Here is a 26762-nt window from a genome sequence, read left to right as displayed (position 1 = left end):
ACTCATCCTTGAGCTTAAATGAGCTCTCATTAAGAGCATTACTCCTGTAAAATCCCCCAACCCATCTGAGGGCTATAGCCAGGGAGCAAAGCCTCAACTATAGCCAGGGAGCAAAGTCTCGACCTTCCACTTCCTTTCTCGGCTTGTTCGCCAGTTATCCTTTAGCCACCTTCCTCTCCCTGCCACCAACCACTGCAATATTTTATTTGCAAAGATATAACACCTTCACTGTGCCAGCTTGAAGTAAAATTCCTGCTAAACCCAGTTAAATCTGATGCCTAAGTATTAATTTGCAGATCACTTTTGCCTTCTCTTATTTCATGAATGTTTTTTTTCCCCCCATGGGATTCTGAGAAATCCAAGTATACAATTCCTGAAATGATTCATGTTTTTCCCTTTGCTTACCCACATTTTGTTTTTGATTCCCAAAACTATGGGAATAAAATGTTCCTGAAAAAGAGCAGTGGCTCAAAGTAAGCAACACTCCCAACTTCCTCACCTGCAGGAGAGTTTGTGGTACTGCCATGCTTGGGATTTAGAATACATGAATTCCAATTATTTATTTAATGCCTGCCCTCTAGATGGTGAGGACAGGAACTGTGCTCTACCTACCTTGAGTGCCTGGCACATTTCAAAAATATGCCTGGGAGTTCCCGTCGTGGCGCAGTGGTTAACGAATCCGACTAGGAACCATGAGGTTGCGGGTTCGATCCCTGCCCTTGCTCAGTGGGTTAACGATCCGGCGTTGCCGTGAGCTGTGGTGTAGGTTGCAGATGCGGCTCGGATCCCACATTGCTGTGGCTCTGGCATAGGCTGGCAGCTACAGCTCCGATCAGACCCCTAGCCTGGGAACCTCCATATGCCGTGGGAGCGGCCCAAAGAAATGGCAAAAAGACAAAAAAAAAAAAAAAAAAAAAAAAGCCTGGAGGTCTAGGGAAGTAGTCTAGGGTGGTATAACCAATGTTAGAATTTAAACTTTACCACATAATCAACTCTGCGCCCTGGGAAAATCACTCACTCTTTCCGACTCAATTTCCTCATCTGAACAATGGGGTTATTTCTTCACTGCTCACCTAAAGGCACTGGTGGGAGGCTTAAATTGGCTAATATGCATGAAAGGACTTTCTATATTTATCTCCATCCATGGGATATTATTATTAGGGTTACTGAACCCAAGGTGTTTGTAGTTCCTTTGAAGCACTTTTAGGAAGATGACTTTGGTTTTTCAGGGGAAATATTCCTGACTCTGATAACATTCACCTAATTGACTTTTGAAGATCTCCATGCTATTGCTAATATTGTCTTATGGATCCCAAATATGCATTTTTATTAACATTTCAAAAATTGTGAGACTGTATTCTACATAGGCTAATCCAGAAACTTTTTTTTTTTTTTTTCTTTTTTTAACCATCCTAACATTTCTTTTTTGGCTTCAGTGTTCAGTGACTTGATGTGGGATCTTAGTTCCCAGACTAGGGATTGAATCTGGGCCGCAGCTGTGGAAGTGCCAAGTCCTAACCACTACACCACCAGGGGACTCTACAAAAACCTTTTTTTTTTTTTTTTTACTATGATCCTGTAAGAATAATGACCTGGTTGTACACATTTCATTGTTTTGGCACTTACAAGTACTTCCATTCGAAACTTGTGGCCACTAGGTGGCATTGCCGTTTTAACGAAATGCGAACCAAGGCAATATCTGGGTTTTGGAGCCTGCTAATTTGAGAGCAGGAGCAGGATGATTTAATGGTATCCCTAAAAGTCTTCTGGAAGAAACCTTCAAAATTGACAGCATATCTTGGGATCTCTAAAGACTAGTAGTATCTTAAAATAATTAAGAAAAACAAATGCTAGTGCATTTTGGGGTCAATGTCTGTATAGAAAATTTGGGTAAATTTTGAGATTCTCTAGTTCATAGATGAATAGATTGAAGGCTGGAGAGGAAAATGACCTGGGTAGGGTCACCTGGACCTCATGGTTTTGGCCGTAGTTCTCTTTCCATAATACTTCCTATTGATTATAAATCATGAAGGAACTGTGTTTTCTGCATTCTTGTAAGTCTTTCCTTTTGGGTATAGAGTAGAAGATTGCCCAACAATTGTTTTTGTTCTAGTATGTTTTAAACACATGTTCCCAATCAATAGCAAACGGGCACTGAGACATTAAGTAGGATAAAAGCAAAAAATGGTGTCTATTTTTCTTTTTAACATGTCCTCTTGGAAAGGTGAGTGACTCCACTTTAAAAGATTGTCCCTATTGGAGTTTCTGTCGTGGCTCAGCGGAAATGAATCTGACTAGTATCCATGAGCATGCAGGTTGGATCCCTGGCCTCACTCAGTAAGTTAAGCATTCAGCATTGCCATGAGCTGTGGTGTAGGTCTCAGATGCAGCTTGGATCAGGAGTTGCTGTGGCTGTGGTGCAGGCTGGCAGCTACAGCTCTGATTCGACTTCTAGCCTGGGAACCTCCATATGCTGCAGGTGCGGCCCTAAAAAGACAAAAAGAAAAAAAAAATTGTCCCTATTGGTTGACAGTGCGGTTTGTGGATATTAAACCCATAGCAAGGTGTAGGATAAGGAGTATGCACAAGGACTCCGGAATCAGACAGCCTGAGGAGGAAGTTGGCCCTATTCTTTAGTAACCAAAGGACTCTGGGAAGGTCATGGAACACCTCTAAGCCTGTTTCCTCATCTGGAAAATGGGAATAATATTTTTACTTATAAGATGCCTATGAAAACTAAATGTATATGAAGTGCCTGTGACATAATTTCAGGTTAAGGAGAGCAGTATAATGAATATTTTTGTTATTAGAGCTGAAGTTTTGTTTTCTCTGTCTCTCAGTTGTGCATTTTCGATAAATTCTTTACTCAATGCCACAGGCTGAATTTCTGAGAGAGAGAGAGAGAGAGAGAGAGAGAGAAAACATTTCAGGTTTTGTAACTGTGTAAATAAATTAAAAAAAAAAAAAACAGTGCTTCTTCTTCAGCCAGATGGTAGAAGTAGCCAAGATACATATGGCATATACTTCATTATGTGTTCACATCAACTTTATTTAAAACACTCGTAGGCTTTAAGCTCTTACTCACAGTTTAGACAGAAAAGGTGACTGAACACGTGGTGGACAAGTGATAACAGCTCAGAGTTCCTGAGCGCTTGCTGGGTACCAAACATGACTCTGTTTTACAAGTATTAACTCATTTAACTCTTACACAACTGTGTGATCTATGAGACAAGATTTTTGTGAGAAAAAAATAGGATGACCAAACTGGGTTGAGAAACTTGTTCCAACTCAAATAATAGGCCAAAGATCCAGGATTTGAATTCAGGTGGCCTGCTACTCAACTACTCTTTTCTGCCATGTCTCAGGGTGAAACATGAGGAGGCCTCCTGAGCAACACACTGCTCTCCCATCTACACTAAATACTGCAACAAAGACTGCTGTAGCCACTGCCTATTAAATCCTCCAGGCTATTTTTAACTTGCAGCTCTATTACCCAGGAGGGGGATGTTAAACCTACATCAATATTTTTATGGCAATTAGTTAATGAAATCAACTGATTAGACATTTAATAGACTCCCGAACTTAACAGGGTAAAACAAAGTTGTGACAGGCCAGAATAGAGAGGGCCTAGGATAAGACCACTCTTAAGGAAGGATATTGTAAAAGCCAGAGAGTCTGGTGGCTGATGCAGTTGTGCCTGTGACTTGCCTTATTCAGCAGGTTTTATTTGTTGCTCTTCTGTAACATTCCAGACTATACTTTTTTTATTGTCAGTAATTCAGACTCCATTTCCCTGTAGATTTTTGAATTCAGACTTAACAAGAGCCTTTGAGGTCTTCTGATCTATCCCCTCAGCTTTACAAAGAAGGAAACTGAGGTTTATCCCCACTTATCTCAGATGGGGAGTTGGTGCCCCCATGTTCATTCAGTTACCACATACTGTTGCTTTATCCCTTACCCATTTTACTTTAAATAGCATCACTTTGAATACTCGCTGAAATTTTCTTGTTTATACCAATAACATTTTTCCTTCAGTGATGAACTCAAATTCAACAGATAGCATCTGTTCTTTACAGATAGCATCTTTCTATTTATAATTTCTTTTTTCTTCCTTTGCTTGAAATAAACTTTTATGAGCCGTGGGAACAATGACAGTTATTAGACTATATTTTAAAACCAATTAATTTTCTCACTAGAAGCCATGAGTGCAAATAATTCAACTTAGACCTGAGAAAATAACCTTACTAAATAGGACTGAGGAAACTTCAAAGAAGAATATCCAAAAATGAGCTGAAGGAGACTTCCACTTACCGATTTCAGTCATTGTTATCCCTGGTGCTAACTGCCCGTTGTTGAAAGAGCTATAGGTAAACAAGTTGGGTACGGAGGTGAGGTCATAGATAGGTTCTTGCTTTATCTGTTTGATTCCAGTCATGTCAAGTCCTGACTGATCAGGGGACGGCTGACCGGAATCCACGCTGTAATAACCCTCAGACTTGGGCAGGTCGATGACGTGTCCATTGGCATAAGTGCCACTGGCCTCGTTGTTCAGGTTGCTGAGGCCATTACTGATGCTGCTGCTATACACTCTGGCGAGGGCTTCTGCCTCCCCGCTCTGCTGCTGCCGTTGCTCCTGCAGCCTCTGCTGGTGCTTCTGCACCTCGGCATAGAGGCTGTCCCTTTGCTTCTTGGACATCCTCCCAAACTTCACAGCTGGGTGGGAGAAAAAAAGCAGAAAACAGCACCTGTGATTATCGTTCTCATGTTAACACCTCACATCCAAGGGCTCGCGGATGGTTGCCCCTTCAACATAAAATGCACAAAGTGCCGGTATCATAGCCTGAGAGTCCATTCATTTATACTTCACTTTTGGGGAAAGGTTATATTCAGAGGTGTCTGTACTAGTTTATGTGCATAGTGAGAACTAAATCTAAGCTAGGAAGAAATGTAAAAGCTTACAGATGTATTTCTTATTACCATGAAGTTAGAAGGCACATTTCCTACTCTTACCTATGGGAAAAAAGGTCACAAAACCCTAAAACTACCAAATAGTACCTGCTATTCAAACGACAGCACTTATGATTAGCTCCCTGCCTCCCTGTATGATTTCTAGACTGTCAGATAGGATCCTACTCTCTATTTTCTTTTTTTTATAATGAATTTTATTTTTTTCCATTATAGCTGGTTTATAGTGTTCTGTCAATTTTCTATTGTATAGCAAGGTGGTCCAGTTACACAGACATGCATACATTCTTTTTTTCTCACATTATCATGCTCAAACATAAGTGCCTAGATATAGTTCCCAGTGCTATATAGCAGGATCACTATTTTCTAAATAGCATGTTGGGTAAGACCAAGGATGTAGAGCAGTGTGAGAAACACAGTTTTAAGTAAACCACATCATTTGGCTTTTGGGATCAAATGAAAACAATCTTTGGAAGATAGCAGTCTTGTGAATCCAATACCCAGAAAGTAAGCCAAGAGTAGCCCTTACTTTCTTAGTCTACCACCCCCAAGTTTTAGATTGCTCATCTCTTCTGGCAAAGTCCTTAGACATCCTCAGGAAGAGGGAGGAAGAAGCTCTGTCAGAGTAATCTGAAGACACTCTGGTCTGAATGCATCTTCTTAACTTTATAGAGCTTAACCTCTCCAGCTGTTATGGATAGTGACATGTTCTCTCACATGCTCTCAACTTCCATTTAGGTTAGAGAACAACCTGAGTTGAGGGGCCGCCTTATCTGAATTTTCAAGCCTGATGTCATTTGGCTCATGTTAATGGTGGGATTATGTCAAACTCAGAGGTTCCCCTCTGAGTTTCTGCTTGTTTTTCCTTTCGTGACACTGTTCCCATCACCTGTTGGTATTGGGAACTCAGAGAATCTGGGAAGGAGAAAATGGAGAGTAGAAATAAGTCCAATTCCTGCATTCAGTCAGTAGAACTGATGAGAATAATCTCCGAGAATAACTCAATGGTGAATTGCTTAAGAACTTGCCAGCATCATGGCTCATAGAAGAGATTCCTGATGGGAAACAGCTGCCATTTTACCCCCTCCAATATTCCTCCAATATTCATCTTCTCTTCCCAGTGACTATGGAGCGACCAAAGTTTACCTAAGCATAGGCTGTATAGAATGGAGACCCATTTCCCAGCCTCCCTCACTGCCAGGTGTGGCTCTGTGAAGTGATGGGTAATAGGAAGTAAACAGAAGCTCTGCATACACTTGGGGCACACCATTTCCCCCTTTCTCCCTACTGGATTGTGGATGTGAAGAATGGGTGTAGAGCAGCCCAAACTTCATGTCTCTCTTTAATCCTTTAAAAACGATTTTCTGGTTTTCTGACACTGCCTAAGTAGGAAAACAAATGGTAATTATCCATTTTTTTTTTTCTGAATAAAGACAAGGGATATGGTTGTCAGACCAAACTCCTCTTTTCACCTCACTGTTATTTTTTTTTTTTTTTTTTGCCCCACCTGCCACATGCAGAAGTTCCTGGACTAGGAACGATGCAAACTGCTGCAGTGAAAATGCCAGATACCTAACCTGCTGCACCACAAGGGAACTCCTCAATTGTCACTTTTATGGGGTCTTGAATCATTGTGTTTAACTTTATAGAGACACTGTATGAGATTCTGTTTTTCAGAGACAAATTTATTTGCTTCCTAATTGTGGTGGTATTTCCAGTTTGTCCATGGACAGAATTCTACAGTTACTTATAGAGAAAGATTTACTATGTATCCATTCTCTAGGGGAAAAAGACTATTTTTGTATAAGAAAAAAAGTCATGATAAATTTTGATTCAGAACCCGTTCCCCGCCCCCAAGAAATAGCACATGCTTCTTTATTTGCTGACCCTCTGTCCTTTGCATTCCTGTAGGTTTGGACGAGTTCTCTGTGACTGAGATAAGGAGGAGAGTCCAAAATATATGTCTATTGCTATATATTAAGATTTTTGATGTAGACCTACTTTCTGATATAACTTTAGTAGAATAGTTTTGCATTTATTTGTTTAAAATTTATAGGAAGAAAAATTAAGAACGAGGAACTCTTTTAACATGGAGACAAAAATGCAGTGTCTCTTTTTAAACCCCTTTCCACTTAGTCCTTGCTTTAGGTTTCTATACACTCTATATTTAGGTGAAATATACATTGTAGTGGATTGACTGCATTGATGATCTTGATTCTTCTTGCCTATTTGCATGTTCTTCCCATGTTACCCTGCAGTGCCCTTTCAGTCTCTGTAGGCATCCTGCTCCACCCCTTGACTCAGGGTCATGTGATCACTCTGGGCCAATGGGATATTGACATATGTGACACAGAGGCTTAAAAAGTGCTTGTGTGACTGAGTGCCTCACCAAAAAGAGGACATGCCTTAACTAGTTTGTTGGAGGGTAAGATATATGGAGCAGAGCTGAACCATCTCAGTTATCCCAATCAAGGGCACCTACAATCAGGAGAGCTGTAGAACTCACCAGTAGCTGACAGCAGATGTGGGAATGAGCCCAACCAAAACCCTACATTTAACAATTTTAGGTTTAGAATTCTGCTGTTAACCATAGGCCTCACGGTCTAAGATAACAATGTCAAACAAGTACACTGCCAAGATTTTTGCCCTGGTAGACATGTAAAAACTCACTCAGTGGTGAACTGTTATGCCTTTTCCAAAACACTGACTTATCAAGTCACTGAGCAAAGTAAATATTTTCAAAGAAAAAACTTAAAGCTCCACTACATTTTGGAATTATCAGGCTTCACTTTAAATCAAGGACTTTGCGGACAATGACTACAACATTATTTTAGAAAAAAATTTCCATTCATTTCAGAAACACTGATGAACCAGTGTTTAATTTTATGCCCCTTCCTGTAATAAATGTGGTGACATATTTGGGAAAAAATTACAATAGTTGGAAATAAACCCACTGAACTTTATTTTTTTATTATAAATTACTTCTGTTTATTTGTGTTACATCTAGAGCATTATATGTACACATATTTTTAATTAGATGTGCAGAGATATTTCATATGCATTTCATTACAGGGTAGTAACAGGGAATTCCAAAGTATCTGGTATAAAAGAGGACACTTGGTCTGATACATTGAGAGGCACTGAGTTGGTTATTTCTCTCATTCTCTTACCATATACAATAAATTCTCATCCTTTTTTTTTTTTTTTTTTTCTTTTTAGGGCACATGGAAGTTCCCAGGCTAGAGGCTGAATCAGAGCTACAGCTGCCCGCCTATACCACAGCAACAGCAATTCGGGATTCAAGCCAGTTCTTGAACCTACACCACAGCTCATGGCAATGCCGGATCCTCGACCCACTGAGCAAGGCCAGGGATCGAGCCCGAGCCTTCATGGATACTAGGCGGATTCGTTACTGAGTCACAAGGGAAACTTCTAGTCCATTATTATGAACTTTCTTGATATATAAATAATTCCTTGTCACTATTTGTAAATATACTTGTTGTATTCACAGACCTAGTTTAACAAAGACTATATTACTATCATATTTTCAAGTATTAACATTCTTCTTACCATTACCCATTAATCAGAAAGGCACATATTTTAAGTGTTTGCCCCTCTCAAATTTGAATTATTCCGTTAATGAGATTCACTTGAGTATAGAGGCAGCCTCTTGTTAAACTGCCAGCTCTCAAAGAAACTAGCACAATTCTGTATACATTGCAAGTGCTTTATAAATATTCATGATGATAGTATTTGCTCATGATATGCTCTTAGCCCTCATTTTGATCCCACACTAGCAAAAAAATAGTTTGACGCAAAAGTATTGGAAACCTTTTCATATTTATTTGAATTGTGGAATTCTAAATGTAATGGAAGCTTCTGGAGTAACCGTAAAACAAAGACCATGTTTCTTCAAAGATTTCCTCTTCCTACCACATGACCACAAGACTCACGTTTTTGGTGTCATGAGGAACCCAGTTGTTGAACAATTATCTATGACTTTCCATAGTCATTTTGGAAATTATTTTATCTTACTATCTTCATTTGTAAAGTTCTCTGTGTTTACTATCACTACTTATCAAGGAGACTGGTCTGACTTTAACTTTTAAATATCAAGAATATGCCATCCCCCCCACCCAGTGCTAAGGTTAGTAGAAAAAAATCTTATTCAATATACCCAACCCTATTCATAAGTTAATATTCTCTCACTACCTCACTTCTCCAACAGAACTTCCTGTGAATGTTTTCTATGCTTTCCAACATGGTAGCTATAAGCCGCATGTGGCTTTTGAGGACTTGAAATATAGCTAGTGTGACCGCGGAATTGAATTTATTTCATTTTACTTTATTTTATTTTATTGCTTTTTTTTTTTTTTTAGGGCTGCACCCTAGACACATGGAAGTTCCTAGGCTAGGGGTCGAATCAGAGATGCAGCTTCCGGCCTTTGCCACAGCCACAGCAATGCCAGATCCAAGCCACATATGTGACCTACACCACAGCTCATGGCAACACTGGATCCTTAACCCATTGAGTGAGGCCAGGGATCTAACCTGCATCCCCATAGATACTAGTTGGATTTCTTTCCACTGCAACATGAAGGGAACTCCTGGAACTGAATTTTAATTTCATTTAATTTATTAGACCTAGATTTAAATTTAAGTAGTGACACATGGATACCATATCGGACAATGCCATTATGGATAAGAAGAAGCCAAATCGGTGAAATCTGCCCCTGTCCTAAGCTCCTGTTTTTTCAGAGGCATGTCATTTAGGAGGACACATACTTGATTATTGCAAGGTGAGTATCTGGGGTGTGGTATCGTCCTACTGATGCCAAAATTTTTTCCTTTTTAAAAAAATCTTTTTTGGTAGTACTAATACAACTGGAAATAGTTTATACTAAAGATTCCTGCAACTAACATTTGTAAAGGGACTGTCAAAAAAAAGAAATAACTAAGATGGTGGACAAGATTCTGTGGGCATATACATGCCATCACCTCACACACACATATACATGCGACAATTTTATATATATATTTTTCTTTTTATGGCCGCACCTGTGGCATATGGAAGTGTCTGGGCTAGGGGTTGCATCATAGCTGCAGTGGCTGGCCTACACCACAGCCTCAGCAACACCAAGGTTTTTTGGGGGCTAAATATATCTCATAGGTGTACTTTTGTGCAAAATAGGTTTAGGTGGATTGGAAATTAGAGAAAAGGAAAAAATTCAGGAGGCCACTATTTGGAGAATGCAAGCTAAGAAGTAAACAGTGTATACGTTTAGATATCAGCTATGCAGAGCTGAATTTATCCTAATGATTAAAAAGTCTGCATTTAACAACACGTAAAATCTCTTTATATCAAGAGATAGTACATGCCAATTATTTATATTTCTTCAAAATATAGAAGTACTTCTTTTTCTTTATTTCTTCTTTTTTTTTTTTTTTCTTTTTTGGCCCACACTACCTTGAACGTCATTAGAGAGAGTGTGACCAGAGATACAGAATCCACCATGATGCACATAAGGAAAATAAGTATCAGGGGCTTTGTCTGTATCTCTGGCTGTAGGTGAAAGAGAATACAATGGTTCATTCAACAAACACTTAGACCCTGAGGTTTTAACCAGACCCTGAGGGTATAGTGGGAACCAAACAGACATAGAAGGGCTCTGCCCAATGTCAGTGGGGAAAGAATTAGTTTTATGAATACATAAAAACAGATGCAAAGCTAGAAGAACTTCTTTGTGTGAGTTTATTTGTCCTTTTCATTAATCCAAGAAGTTCAGTTGGGGTGCCAAGCCTTCTATTTGGGTTGGTTGCGAAGATGCAGTGCACACTTGAGTCTCTTCTGAGGACGCCATCTACACAACCTTTCTAACACAGGGGTTTCTGCTATAGCCTTTGTGACCTCCATCATGCCTCTGATCCGTCCATATCCCTTAATGGAACTTCTGGGCTTCCTATAGAAGGAAGTTCTGTTCATTAGCACCTCTACATACCAAGAAACTGTGCACCAGTTAGACTTACCTACTGACCAAGTAGTCCTGGTCTGCCTGGGACTTTCCAGTTTTAGCTCTGACAATCTCACATCCCAGGAAACCTCTCATTTGCAGGCAAACCCGGACAGGTGGTCAACTTTCAACCTAGGCTCTATGTGGCTTTCACATAAGTCAGCATAGGTTGCTCCATGAGCTATACCAAAGTCTTTCCTTTCTTCTTATGTTATAGGCAACATCATGTGTATTTATATTTCTTACTTTTCCTCTTAAGGCACTGCCAGAATGTGGTTTTCTTTTCTTCTTATCCCCAACTCCCTTTGTCTAGAATTCTTTCAGCAGCTTAAACAAATCCCAGCAAAGCATCGATTTAAAAGAAATAGGAAGGGAGTTCCTGTCATGGCTCAGCGGAAACAAATCTGACTAGTATCCAGGAGGACACAGGTTCAACCCCTGGCCTTGCTCAGTGGGTTAAGGATCCCTCGTTGCCTTGAGCTGTGGTGTAGATTGTAGGTGTGGCTCAGATATGGCATTGCTGTGGCTGTGGCGTAGGCCAGCAGCTACAGTGCTGATTCCACCCCTATCCTGGGAACCTCCATATGCCATGTGTGCAGCCCTAAAAAAAAAGACAAAAATAAAATAAAATAAAAAAAGAAATAGGAAGGCGATGCCTTACCATCTCTTGACATTCCTAGAGCAAGACACTTCTGCAGTCGGCAGTGTTGGCAACGGTTTCTGTTGGTTCTGTCAATTAAACAGTTTCTCTGCCTTGGGCAGGAGTAAGAGGCATTGTTCTGCTGGCTCCTCCTAAAGAATCCCTAGAGGGAGAAAGAGAATGGGAAGGAGACAGATTTATAAGAAGGGAAACAGAGACTATTAACATATATGTTAGTTACATTTTCCACACTGAAAAGAACTTAATTCAAATTTTAAAATTCTTTGGATACCTCTCCTTGGCTAGCCTATAGATTACTCTATTGGGGGAAATTTGTACTATGTGCAGAGATGTGAAGGTATCATTCATTCATTCATTCATTCAGTGTTTACTAAAGACACTGAGCTCTGCTGCTCTAGGCAAAGTAAAACAGAACAGAGCTCCTGACCCAAAGATCAGTGGAAAAGGAGTGGCATGGAGAGTGTCACTGCTAAGACACACATGACAAAACTTTATGGGGACAATTACACTGGCTTATGCCTAGGTACTGAGGAGGGCAGGCTCAGTATGTGCCACAATCTTCTTACTTTCTTTTTATTTTCTTTTTTTTGGTCTTTTTTTTTTTAGGGCCTCATCCAAAGCATATGGAAATTCTCAGGCTAGGGGAATCAGAGCTATAGCTGCGGGCCTACGCCACAGCCACAGCAATGCCAGATCCCAGCCGCATCTATGAGACCAACACTGCAGCTAGAGGAAATGCTGGATCCTTAATCCACTGAGTGAGGCCAGGGATTGAACCTACATCCTCATTCATCCTAGTCGAGTTCTGAATCCATTGAGCCACAATAGGAACTCCTTCCTAGTTTCTAAAATGCATTTTTACCTATTTGAAAAATTTTATATTTGGCCAGAATGATTGTGGAAGGTTGTTGTTTTGTTTTTTTTAACCAGTGATGTACCTCATAGTCAATCCCACCTTTTTTAAATTTACTTATTATTTTTTATTGGCTGCAAACACAGCATTTGGAAATTCTTGGGCCAGGGAGGCAACCTGTGATGCAGCTGTGGCAGTGCTGGATCCCTGACCCACTGCTCCACACAGGAACTTCCAATGCCATCTTTAAATACAGAAAATATGATATATAACCTTCTCAATAAAAAATAAATAATAAGTAAAAGCTGAACAAATGCTCTCTGCTTGGCCTCAGGCTATAGTGATACAGGAAGTCTTCATCCAAGTTAAGTTTAGGTCTTTCAGGTACAAAATGAACTGCCTTGAACCATATATCACCCTTACAGATAAATCTGCAGTTGAGTTTGTTATTTTTATTATTTTTAAAATTCTTTGTTTTAGGGCCACACCTATGGCATATGGAAATTCCTAGGCTAGGGGTTGAATTGGAGCTGCAGCTGCTGGCCTGCACCATAGCCACAGCAATGCCAGATCCTGAACCCACTGAGCAAGGCCAGGGATCAAAACCCTGTCCTCATGAATACTAGTTGGGTTCATTACCACTGAGCCACAATGGGAACTCCTTTCAAATTCTTTGGATACAACTCACCTCAGCTTTCTTAACAAAAATCCTACTAGGGAAATAAACATTTTCTTCAGAGATGTGAAAGTGTCCTTTACCCATTCATTTACCTATTTAATTATTTCCCTAATCATTCCTTGCTCTTGAGTTGCAATACAGCAGAAGCGCAAAGTACTGCAAACAGAAAAATAGTCTACAAATAGATTTACCAAGGGAATTTTAGGAAAAGATAACCCATAGAATCATATCTTGGAAGGAGGAAGCCTAGAAAAGGTTCAGGATGGTGGCCCAATGCCCACCTTTCTGAGAGGCTTGGAAGAGGTCAAGCGACTTCTGTCAAATAGCTTTGGTATTTCCTCAACTGTCACTGGGAGCACAGAGCAGGGCTGGGGCTAGTGTGAAGCTGGTAAGGCAATGACCTTGGTCACAGATTTAAGGGTTGCCAAAAGATGTGGTACTCAGGATAAACATTGTACCACAAAATGTTAATAATCAACATTAATACAATCCCCCCCCACAGAAGTGTAAATAAAAACAGGATTAAAATGATCAATTTTCCTTTTGTCTCAGGCTCTCATGTGGCTAGACAAGGCACTGTAACAGAGAGCTTGGCCAACCCTGCGAAAAACCTCAGAAAATGATGTGTGGCCAAGTATGTCCTTTGAGAGGCATGCCAGTTGGTTTTGTAGTTGTAAGCCCCAAGCCATTCACCAACAAGGACTAGTTTTGCCCCCACAGATTCATGTGTATTATTTATTTAATGGACCGGGATAGCTAAATAATATATCTGATTGTCCAGTTCGAATGAATTCATGGAGCCCTTCAATAAAGGTCACATCCAAGTCCCTGGGGACTGAAATGATGTACTTCATATACTGTGAAAACTGTCAGAAAGCATAACCTCAGCCCATAGGTCTTGATTGAAGATGACTTGGAATTTACATTTTATGAAAGAATTATGTGGTTTTTAATCTGTGGATACTCTAAGTGCCACTTAGCAAAGGAGTTGACAGAAAATACTTTTTTGAAGTCACAGCTACAGCCCTAATTTAAGGCCAATTTGACATTAATTGTGAGGCATTTCTTGCTTATCTGTTGCTCATTATTGCAAATGTGGATTTTGGCATGAAAAAGAGATTTCATTTAAAATTTTTATTGAATGAAAAAAAATTCAGTGCACAAGCTGAACTGATGTTATTTAAAATGTTTACGTTGACTGCAAAACAGTATTATGAAAATTCAGAGGTTGATACGAGATGTGCTGACATTGATATCTTATTCTGAGTAGAATTTTTTGAGTTTGCTATTTGGAGAAAAATGTAGCATGTTAACAAATGTGGGTTTTTCCATGAAATAAAAAAAGCTGTGTGGTGTACAATGTCATTTTGACTTAAGCCTCAGAATATGCCTCAAAATAACAGCATAATTTCTTGGATTGTGGATTTTTTCTTTAAACAGAAAAGATGACAGAAGCCCAAATACTCTGTTCTTGGATATTGACCTGTTGGAATATATTTAGTCAATAGTTAGGTTTTTTTTGTTGTTGTTGTTGTTTTGTCTCTACCTTCAGTATGTGGAAATTCCCACGCCTGGTATCAAACCTGCATTGCAGCTGTAACCAGAATCACAGCAGTGACAATGCCAGATCCTTAACCTACTGAGCCATGAGGGAACTCCCCCTCCCCTTTTTGGTAGCTAAGTCTTTTGGAGATTAATGTTTATAATGGCTCTGTTCCTTAACATGAACATAGACTCATATTCTAAAATCAGACATTTTCCAAATATAGCTTTATACAGCAGAACACAAAACATCTCCTCTTTGACATTGATCTGAAAAACATTTTTTCATGGATACTATGTACACTAGAACAGAGCTTTTAAAACTATAATAAACCAACACAGGGGTGGAAGTGATTTCACTGAAGAGGGTTCTGATTCCAAAATTATTGTTTACAAAGACAACTATTTGTCTACCTGCCTGGAGGAAGTAATAACTTATTCTAGGAGTGTAAAAAATTGCTGATTTGTAATTTTGCTCCACTGTTTCTTCTGATAAGTTGAAAAAAGTTGCATTCAGGTGGATAACATGCAATTCTTAATTATAGGTTTACAGAAGAATAGAACACAAGGCACATTTCATATGTTCAAACATGATTATCGCTAATAGCCTCTAAAGCGGGTCGGTATGTTGATGGGTTATTACATTAATGTTATTCTTACCCTTCTGTATCCCTCCTCCACTTTATTCTCATTCATTCATTTTTTTTCCTTCCCTTTAGTTTCAGTTCCAGGAATTATACTTTTTGAGACCATTATGAAGACACTGACAATTTTTCACACAGCATGATTACTTGAGTTACAGTAGGTTTTGTTTCATTTATACTTGAACGTCTTTTAAGATTAAGGTTGGTTTTAGAATCTATAATTGTGTGACATCTCCTTCAGTTTACTGATTTTAAATTAATGATCCACTCTGCTTGCATCTTTCATCAAAAATATAATTGCTTTTGTCCCTATCTTTGATAGTCTATCACTTTCCCTCCCAGATTATAGCTGCATTTCATTGGTTCTGATTACACACTGCCCTTTAAAATTGGTTGCAAAATTATTTTCATTTCTCCTTGATGTTTATTCTCTTGCTCTTACTTTCCTTCTAAGAATTAAATTTAATAATTTGCGGTTAAGTTTCAAATTTCTCTTATGTCAGATTAAGTCTATATTAACTGCTGTTCTTCCAGCTTTATATTTTAAAAATCAACTTGTTCATAGGAATTAGTTTGTCTTTGGAAGGATTGGTTGACTCTGTCATGGGGGTAACAGTGGATTGAGAATGAAAAAAAAAAAAAAAGATATTTTTGGCCAAGTTCTCTAACTAGATCAGTGATACTGGCTACATGACATAATCTTGTTTATATTTCAGGACCTCACTGATGAAGTTGGGGCAGAAAATTTTTAACTGATTAGAGATTATCTGTACCACTTTTACCATTCCATGCTTCTAGTTCTGTTTTATTTTTCTGGAATGTGAGAATAAATGATGGTCACATGCATACTGCAGCTGTTACCTTGACTGCTTTCTCAAGCAGATAAATAAATACTGGCCCATTAGCTTGTGAACTTTATTTTAACCTTTCTTATTGATATAAATGTGCTGGAGTTTACTGGATACAAGACTATTAAAATATCAATATTTATATCTCTGTAACTGTGAATAATTGAAGCATTTAAATATCAATCTATTCTTAAGTAGCTGCTGCTAAGTTAGACAATGACAAAAAGGTAAAGGGCCAAAGAAGAGAAACCCACCCACCCATGAAGCAAGAATTCCTGAGTGTCAGCAGCAGGCACAAGAATCTTTTAGCAGGCTTTGCTTCAAAAGTGTCACCTCTTAAAACAGATGCCTGAGGCAAACACGGATGCTATAGGCAGTGCCCTGTTAAAGCCCCATACCTTGCAGCCTTCACATGTGATGACTCCGTAGTGGATCCCAGAGGATTTATCGCCACAAATTTTGCATGGTATCACTTCAATTTGTGCTGAAAGGGAAAAACAGACATTTTGAGCCCACAGAGTTGTCTTCTTTTCACTCTTCAATCTCTCTTCCCACCAATCCCTGCCATGAGTTAGTATTTCAAGACACTATGGTGGGGCTGGGATGGGGGGGCGATCACTCACTGCTATTTTAATAGCTTTCCTAAGTTTCTTCTAAGTGAAAGGTCATCCATTTACCACAGTTTTGTTTTTCTCAGACTAAAAAAAATACAACCAGGACCATAAGTTTTATCAACTCTTTGCTTTCATTGTTTTCTCCTTTTTGAACTTAACCTTCATGTAGTGTGACTTATGAATCTTTTAAACCCATGGCTTTGGTTATTTTCTACTTCAAATAGGAAGTCACCAAGAACTACCACACTGCCTTATTTCAATAATATTTTAAATAAGTAAATAAAGAAAAACTGAAAGGGGTGGAAGTGACTTTCTACATTATGCGTCCAGGCACTTACTTACTTGTGAAAATGCCAATGATGAATCAGGCCAATATTTATTGAGTATCTGTATGTCCACTAAAATAATAAAAACTGTCGACATAAGATGTACTAATGATACCAATAATTTAATCAATAAAAATGAATACATGGAGATATCAGGGAAAAAATGAAAACGTGTAGATACTATTATTCAACAGGAACTGAAATGATTTCACTGGAGATGAAGACATTTTGATTTTGAAGACAGTGCAGGAAATGAAAGGTAAAAGGCATTTCTGCAAGCAGAATGGAATGAAGGAGGTCTTGAGTGATTGTGGCTTGTCATCACTGAGACAAGCAACTTGGCTCTAATGGAAACTTGGGCATATAGATGGATAGAGGGAGTGATATCAGATTAGATCTCCCGGGATTTAGGCAGAGGAATTTTCACCTGATATCACCGGCCACAAGAGATCAAAGAAGTGAATGAAGAAATGATGAAAGTGATGGTTCAGGTACCTTATAAAGGTAAGTCTGGCAGGCTAACCAGATACAAATGGAAGACTAATGAAAAAGGCTATTCCTAACCTGGGTGTTAGGAGATGAAAACGTGAATTACACTGGTGGCAGGATGAATGGAAGAAGCAAATAGAAAGTTCAATGGGAGAGGTGAGAAGACAAATGAAGGAGAGGATACAGAGGTGGAAGCTGATGAAACATCAAAGGTGACTTCTAGCTTTCTAGTACTGAAAGTAAGAATAAATGATAGATTTGACATAAATGGTGTGGTTGGTAAGGCAATTCTTTTGTGGTATGTGATGGGACATAGGATTTCCGTTTTGCACATGTGCATTTTTGTGTGATGTCTTACACACACCTGTTTATAGAACCTCTTGGAAATATTATTTTAAGTTATTAGCTTCGAGGGCATAGATGATTCCAGGATATAAACTTTATTTAGAATGTAGTAATTCTTACGTCTCTGATAGTATTCTCAGTGTAGTTAAAATTAAACACACTAGAAAGATCTGCTATTCGCGCTCCCAATTTAAAAAAAATTATGCAAATTATGCTTCAAAGTGCTTTATACATCAATCTGCCACTTGGATGCTTTTCTACAGTTTTTCACCCTTGAATATACAAAACAAATAAGTGCAAGACATAACTCTCTTTTTATTGTTCTACATTGAAAGATAATAATTTTAGGGGAACACATCACATTTTAAAAAATTAAATGTTTCTCAGTAAGCGCAAATCATCTTTATAAGCAAAAAATCCAGTGTTATGCCCCTACTTTTCGTATGAGCAAACTGAGGATCCAGGTAGTTGGCTTGGGAGATGGGAACCAGAAATGAGCTGATTTTCCTGATTTTTCATTCAGTAACCATTTCACTGCCTCCTGCAAAGATAAACTATGAATACAAATTTGAATTCCTATATTATTCCAACAAAATGAAAATGAAAAAACTGAGATTTGATGCCACTTTATTCTATTCTTTTCTGTTCCCCTGGAGTCTAGTCCCTAATCTGCTAATGATTGAGGCCATAATCAAGAAAAAAAATCTGAAAAGCTTTTTAGCTGAAAAGCTTCATAGATTTGTGAAGGATTAAATGAGATATTTTATGTAGAAGCAACTTGTAGATAAGAAGGGCCAAAAAATGTCAGCCGTCATCATCATTATCAAACATATCATTATCAAACATATCATAATTGGTATTTCTAAATGCTTTTGGAGGAAAAATATTACAAGCCACATTATTATTCCTTTATTAAAAATCTTACCATTAAAAAACCCAAACAAGTGACATTCATTATAAATTGTATTTTTTTTTCCTAGTATAACCTTTCCAACTGTGGATTTTTTACAATGATTGCAAAATCGACTAAAAATCCCGAGTATCCATTGTACAGTTGTTAGGCTTATATGATATTAAGTCAGAGGCACTCTTTGCATAAATTACTCTCCAGGGAGTAACTTACACGTGGGGAGAATCTGCTTCAATAAGTTCTTAATTATAAAATGATCTAACTCTAAAGGAAATGAAAATAGAGGTAATTTGCCCCCCGGGGTGTGAGAAGATGTTTTGGAAAGCCACAAAGGTTATCTTATACAACTTCGGAAATACAAATGGGATAAGGGATGATTCAACAGAGCATCTGCATATTTATACATATTTATAATTCTCACTCAACATGTAATCCTGAAGAGCCATAAACATTTTAGCAGTATTTTTAAAGAGAAAGAAGTCACGTTAAAGTGTTATATGTGTAATGCTGTGTGGTGGGAAGGGGTTATCCGTTTGGAAAACCTATGACCATTTTTCCTATTATGGTAGAAGAAATCATCTGAGGTTTATTACAGGTGAAAATAAATTTAAATAATTTAACATAATCCCTTTCCTTCTCTCTCCTGTAAAATGAACTGTTTCTGAGCTACAACTTCATAGTTCATACTATGTATTTTAGACAGCACATTTTCAAGGCAGAGTATTTTAGACACTAATTAGGACAACACATCATATTATTGCGCCAATGTTTGCCATTTCTAAATGTCTTGCTATCACACTGGTCATCATCTCCTGTGCAATTGTCTGGCTGTGACTGCAGATCTAGTGACAAGCTATTTATCATGGTTTCAAACTGAACATGCAGGGAGGGTTTGGTGGCTTAGACCTCACCAGCTGTGGCAACGAAGGTGATATTCAGAGACTGACAAGGGTGTTCAACTTCCACACTTTTGCTGGATTAATTGGATTAATTCAACAATAGCCTTCTTTGAGAGACAAATTTAGAGGAGCTGAAAAACCCTGAGAGATGGCTTGAGATGTGCTCATTTATCTGTTTTTCAATCTCTTACATCATAAGACTTTGTGGAGACTACAGTTAATTTTTATTTACCAATTTTTTTGTTTAATAAAATAAATCATATATAGTTTCTTTGGAAATGATATTCTTATGGTGTCAAGGAGCGTCATGGAAGATTTAAAATAATTAGATTATTTTATTTCATATTAGAATTTTTTATGAAGTACAGCTGATGGTACACCATGATTTGGTGGGCAGGTCCTATTCAACAATGACAGAGTAGTGGTCCAAATTTGTCTCCCTCTTTGAAGGTAGTGTCTCACTCCCTTCTTCTTCAAGTACTTCTGAAGGGCTTTCTTTGCGTAGGGTCCCTTAACACAACACACAAAGCCACCATGCTTTTCATTCTTCCTGCTTATCAAAGTGTACACCTCTTTAGTTTTACTCCTTTAGAATCCCCTGCTGTGACACCAGGTATTAAGGTAAGATAAACTAATCCAGGCTAATGAGTTACCTAGAAAATGAGTCACTTTGATCCATCAAAATACCTTAACTGTTAAAAGCATCCATCAGGAATCTTAGCGATAATGGATCTTTTAGGTACTTTCTGGTTGTAGGAAATATTTTCACTATCTGTGGTCTTTGGCTCTCTCTTCTTACCATTCCAACTCTTGTACCTCAACCCTGCCAGTCCAGTTTGATATTCTTGGCATTTTAAGTCCATTGAGGACAGAGTCTGGGTCATACCACTTTTTAAATATTTCTATGGAGCCTGGAAGAGAATTTTTAATGCCTCCTTAAAGAAGTAGTCCTAATTTTTTTCTTTTAGTAAAACCAAGAGATTTGACACTCCCTTTTATAAAAGAGGCTTTAAAGAATACCGATTCTCCATATTTAAGGTGAGGAGAAGAAATCAAAATATCAAGATTGCAGTTGGATTGTATGTTGAAAAAGGCTGCCAGGCGATTTCTGATGTAAGGCTCCTATTGAGAATTAAACAAATCAAATTATTAATAAGGAATTCTCTATAGCATGTAAACCCACCTACAAAGGAAACAAATCCTGGGACAAGGCCAGAATCTGAAAATACTCAGGAGTGACCACTAGTTCTCTCCCTTTTTCCTGGTTTTTGGTTGGAGGCTATACTTGCAGCACCCTTTGTTTTATTAAGGGAAATAAGAAGAATCTACTCAGTCTAGGATAACTCCCATTCCTGGACACTGGGTTTGCCGGTTAGTTTCTGTTTCCCAGAATTTTAGTTATGCTAAAAGTGGGCAGTGCAGGAAAAATGCTTAATGTGTGAGTGAAGCACAATTTGCATATGTAAGAATTTCTAATAAAGATGACTCTTTTGGTTAAAAATCTTTTTTTGCAGATGGTTTCAGTAGCCCAAGTTGTATCTCAGCTACTCAAATTGTATCTCATCTATCATTTATGGTAAATCTGAATTAAAATCCCTATTTGTTCTGTTTTCCTCTTTCACTGGCAGACTACGTATCTACCTCTACTAAAGCCTTCTGATATCACCTAACGACTATTCCAAAAGATGAAGCAGGTATTCCTGAGATCTGGTTCCACTGTAACTTTGATTTATCAGAAAATAGTTAAAAGATTGGGTTGGGATGAAAGTGTGGAAAAATAAGACCCATAGGAAAAAAGTAAAAGACTTTGAGCTTTTGCCCTTATATCATGCTATGTGGTGATTCAAAAAGATTCCTGATATTGGATCAGGCTTCTGTTCATGTTTATCTCATCAGGGCACACAGCATCTTAGTACCAGAGTCCTGCTTAAATACCAAATACATTGCACTCTAATTCCTACTAGAATGCCCTGGCATCTACCAGCATTTGGGGTCTCCCTTTCTTCTCAAGCTCTTCACTATAATATTCTTTTTTTTTTTTTTTGCTATTTCTTGGGCCGCCCCTGCGGCATATGGAGGTTCCCAGGCTAGGGGTCGAATCAGAGCTGTAGCCACCGGCCTACGCCAGAGCCACAGCAACGCGGGATCCGAGCCGCGTCTGCAACCTACACCACAGCTCACGGCAACGCCGGATCGGTAACCCACTGAGCAAGGGCAGGGATCGAACCCGCAACCTCATGGTTCCTAGTCGGATTCGTTAACCACTGCGCCACGACGGGAACTCCTATAATATTCTAAGTGGTGGTCTGTGTGAGCCTTCGGTTCCACTCAGCCGATAGCTTCTGAATGATCTAAAGATAACATTTATTTATATATTATTATAATCCCCTAAATTATGTATCATGAGAAGCTAGAGTAAGACAAAAATTATATGATAATGGCAAAAAATGATTATTTTCAAAGGCATAATTTGTAGGATTATCACGAAGGGAGTTGCTTTATCTTTAGTCTATGAGCATTTACCCATAAATAGCTGCTTGCCTACCCTGACTCCCCAGAAAAGTACAGCAGAATGAGACTAACAAAGAACAATGACAGAAATTAGTAGCATTACTGATTATAAGTTAAATATTCCAGTTGGAAGCAAAGCAGATCACTTTTATGAGTTGTAGTGGTTTTAAACTCATGATTTATGAATTAATGCTCATTAAACATATCTTGTCCTGTCAAAGTTTTAATTATAATGAGATAATATGTGTATAGGACCTGACATCATTCAGGTTAATGTCTTCTATGACCACTCACAGCATGGTCAGTGGTACTGAGGGATCTGGGAACATGTTGCAACATGCATTAAGACTTTTGCAAGGCCAACTGAATCAGAATTTGCTTTCTAGCTTGAGAAGAAATGTTCTATGATGCCTAGGTAATTACAGTTGTAGCTACTCTGAGAACTGATAGAATTTTTAATTTCTTTGGCATCATGAGAAATGAAAACTTTATAGGATTCTGAAACAGCAGTTTCCGCTATTGTCTTTTAGGCATTTCTCTTTTGTTCAAAAGGCAGTGGGACAACTGAAGGGTTAGTTACTAGAAAAAATCTGGTCATTAATTGACAAGATGGAAGAAAGAGAAGCCAGTGTATGCCTAGAAACATCTTGCATTACTATACTTAATACCCAGTGTACCGGTCTCCTTTGCAGATTTAACGACTGTCAGCTGTGGCTAACCTTCTTCATGTTCTAACACTTCATGGTGGTGTGTCCTCCCTCTTCTGTGGACTCCTTCTTGGGGTTGTGGCTGCTAACTCACTCTCTGGATCCTCAATGCAGAAAATCCTCTCTTGAGAAGATGAAAAACACAGTTGTTCTATTTTAAAAATGGAACTGCACCAAGTTTGCTTCTTTGATTAAAGGTAAGGAGGTCAAACAATGTTTGAGATAGAAATTAACTCATCTAGCTATCCATGGCAATTCTGGAAATGAAACATTTGGAAAGCTGCCCCTTCTCATGGAGCCAAATTAGTTAACACAGAATTGAATAGTAGTGATGGATACTCATTACATCCCTCTCCTCTATCTTAATGCTGTCTTGAGATCTGCTACTCAAAAGTGTGGTCCCTGACCAGCAGCACTGGCATTGTCTGGGCACTTGACAGAAATGCAGGCACTTAAGTCCTAACCTAGACCAACATAATCAGAACCTGCACTGTAAAAGTATCTCCATGATGCATGTGCACGGTAAATTTGAGAAGTTCTGGAAGAGAGAAAGGAAGGACAATGTACAATTTAACTCTCAGGAAATCTGCCCCCATGCTCCAACTCTCTGTGAAGAGAACTTTAAGAAAAAAAGACACGTATTCTCTTTGATAGCTATTTTTTTCCAGTTATAAAAAGACAAAAAATAGCAATTATTTTGCTTTAGTGAAAAACTTGTCTCTCTTTAGTTTCTTAATTTGTTTCTGAGCCCTTTTCTCTAGTCTCCATCTGGCTGAAAATTTCAATGGGAAGTTCAAGTTAATGCAGCACCACTTTCACTGAAGGAGGGCAGGGATGGAGAAACTCCACATATCAGGTCACACAGGTGAGTCACAGTGACAGGCAGAGTTCATTATCTGGAGAAAAAGTCAGAATGAACAAATAGCCTCTTCTCAGATTATGAAAAAGTACAGCTTTTCTATGTGAAAAATCTAATTGCATTAAGAGAATGAAGAGACAAGTCCAAGAATGAGAGAAAATAGTGTCAAAAACCTATCTGATAAATAACTTGTATGCTAACTATTCAAAGAGCTCTTAAACTTCGAAAACTTGGCAGAAGATCAAAACTGACACCTCACCAAAGAAGATATATGGACAGTAAATACACTTATGAAAGATGCTCAATGTCATATGTCATTAGGGAATTACAAATCAATACAACAATGAGATGCCACTACACACTTTTTTAGAATGACTAAAATATAAAAAACTAACAATACTAAATGCTGGTGAGGATGCAGAACAAAGGGAATTCATTGCTGGTGGGAATGCAAAATGGTAGATCCACTTTGGAAGTAGTTTAATAGTTTCTTACACAGCCACATGGTGTTAAGATATAATTTGGCAATTGTGCTGCGAGGTATTTACCAGGTGAGTTGAAAACTTATGTCTACATAAAACCTGCAAATGGATTTTTATGCAACTTTATTCTTAGATATCTTTCAATAGGTGAGTGGACAAACCAACCATGATACATACAGACAATGGAACATTATTCAGTCCTGAAAAGAAATGAGCTATCAAGCCATGAAAAGACATGGAGGAACCTTATATGCATATTGCTAAGTGAAAGAAGACAGTCTGAATAGGCTACATAATGTATGATTCCAACTATATGACATTTTTGAAAAGGCAAAACTGTAGAGACAATTAAAAAAAAATGGTGGTTGTCCCAGGTTTGGGGGATAAGTAGGTGAAACACAGAGAATTATTAGGGTAGTCAAACTGTTCTGTATGATACTGTAATGATGGATACATGTCTAACATTTGTCAAAACCCAAAGAAACCCACAGAAGAGTACAACACAAAGAGTGAGCCTTAATGTAAACTATGGACTATAGTTAGTAATAATGTGTCAATATTGGTTCACTAATTAATTGGTTCATTAATAAAGCACACTAATACAAGCTATTAATAAAGAGGAAGATGTATGTGAGAGGGTGGGTGGATATATGGAACTCTGTTGAATTATTCTGTAAATCTTAAACTATAATAAAAGTTCCACTAATCATTAAAATAATTGAGTGACTCAACAGTGTTCTTTTTGATGGCGGTAGTGAGGAGCCTTTGAGTCAGCCCAGCAAAACCAAGTAAGCAGTCCTTTAAAAACAATCGATTCAGCAAGCATTTGCTCACTTTAGGTCACAAATACATGAAAAACCAAGTTTCTATCTTCAAAGTGAAGACAATGATTGTATATCCCACACAGGTCTATATAACCTGAATACAGGGCAGACTGGGATGAATGCTAAAATAGACCTGAAAGAACTGATTTCAACTGGCAGAAGCTGGCAAGGTTTGGTGGATGAGGTAGCCTTTGAGCTGGGTCTTAGAAAGTGATCAGTGTAGTTAACGGGGTTAAATGAAAACTAAATAGTAACAGAAATCTTTTAGGATTATCGAACAATTGTGCTTTTATCTGTAGCCACATATGCTAGCTTGAACCATATGAAACTACCACCCTTTTGTGCAAGGGCACTGTCAATATTGGCAATTTCACGTGGTTCAAACTCAGTTTTACTGTTCATTGTGCTCTAAGATGTTGTTCCTATACTATGTTCTTTTCAAGAATACTTGAAAAGGCGAATTAACAGGGACATGTTTGGTAAATAAAAAAAGAAACCCACTAAATTATATATTTCAAGGTAAACAATTCAAAGGTTGGAACAGGAACACCAATTACACACACACACACCCTCTCCACCTCCCCCCCCAAGAAAACTCCAAGGAACTACGAATGGGGGTGGAAGTATAAACAAAGCTGTTCTCATTCGCTTCGTTAATAGAAGTGGTAGGGACCATTCCTAAAGTGCTCAGCACTTTTTCAGAGGGTTCAGAAATAAGAAAAACATGCCTCTTTCTGCTTGGTGGGAAAGAATCATTAAAGCTTTTGAAGTATGTTAAAAAAGAGATAAGGCAGGACTACAGGGGAAAGGAGGAGGTCACAGTCTAAAATATAGTGATCAGAATCCAGTACCAATGCCTTTGTTCTTGAAAAGAGAAACCTTGTGAAATAAACGTGGCCTCTCATCTTCTCATGAGTTACTTCACTGGATTAATGTTCTGAGTAGCAGGATGGTGTCCACTTAAGATCAGAATGTTGGTACCGTGTTAATATTTTTCTATGTAATAACTTTATTGGCACATAATATACCACAATTTGCTGGGGTGGTCAAAAACTGAACTGGTATAATTTATCCCTCTTTCACGTTACCAATAATTACATAAACAAACACAGCAAATAATTACATAAACTTTAGAACATAGATGAGATATTCTACATCAGTTTTGTGTGTGTCAGAAAGAGAGAGAGAAAATGAAATGGAAAAAGAACAAAAAACCAATCACTATCAGTAGCACTAAGGAATTCCTTTGCCATCAGAGGGTTATTTAGGGAAAAATTCATATGAATGGGCACTCCAACATGACATGAGGGTTTTTTTTTTTACTTATGGGAGAACACATGGGCACCAGAGACCATTCTAGAAGAACTCAGATTTTAGGAACTCATTTTTGGGTGGTCTGCAAAAGGTATGATTTTGTTTTTAACATCGACAAGACTATAATAGAAAAAAATATATTGTAAGTTTCTTAATAAAGAATTAAATTTTTATATAATTTATGTTCTAGCAAACTTGCCATTCAGTCCCCATTGCTTCTGAATTGAATTTTAAAAAGAAATTATAGAATTAAAAAGACAGTCTTAATTCTTATTTCTA

The 26762-nt window shown here is 38.2% G+C and overlaps 1 protein-coding gene across 3 annotated transcripts in view; it reads right to left on the bottom strand.

Annotated features, from left to right (window-relative positions):
• RORB (RAR related orphan receptor B) overlaps nucleotides 1-26762 on the bottom strand; it is a 202835-nt gene that overhangs the window by 53315 nt on the left and 122758 nt on the right. For all 3 annotated transcript variants that reach the window (XM_021064932.1, XM_021064949.1, XM_021064942.1), the window contains 3 exons: nucleotides 16602-16687; nucleotides 11638-11779; nucleotides 4312-4713 (listed from right to left, as the gene is read on the bottom strand). In XM_021064932.1, the coding sequence (XP_020920591.1) occupies nucleotides 4312-4713; nucleotides 11638-11779; nucleotides 16602-16687 (630 nt within the window). The remainder of the gene's footprint in view (nucleotides 1-4311; nucleotides 4714-11637; nucleotides 11780-16601; nucleotides 16688-26762) is intronic.

The sequence above is a fragment of the Sus scrofa genome, chromosome 1 (assembly GCF_000003025.6).
Source record: "Sus scrofa isolate TJ Tabasco breed Duroc chromosome 1, Sscrofa11.1, whole genome shotgun sequence".
Lineage (NCBI taxonomy): Eukaryota > Metazoa > Chordata > Mammalia > Artiodactyla > Suidae > Sus > Sus scrofa.
The sequence above is the reverse complement of the archived record's forward strand: the minus strand, read 5'-3'. Positions and strand labels throughout refer to the sequence as shown.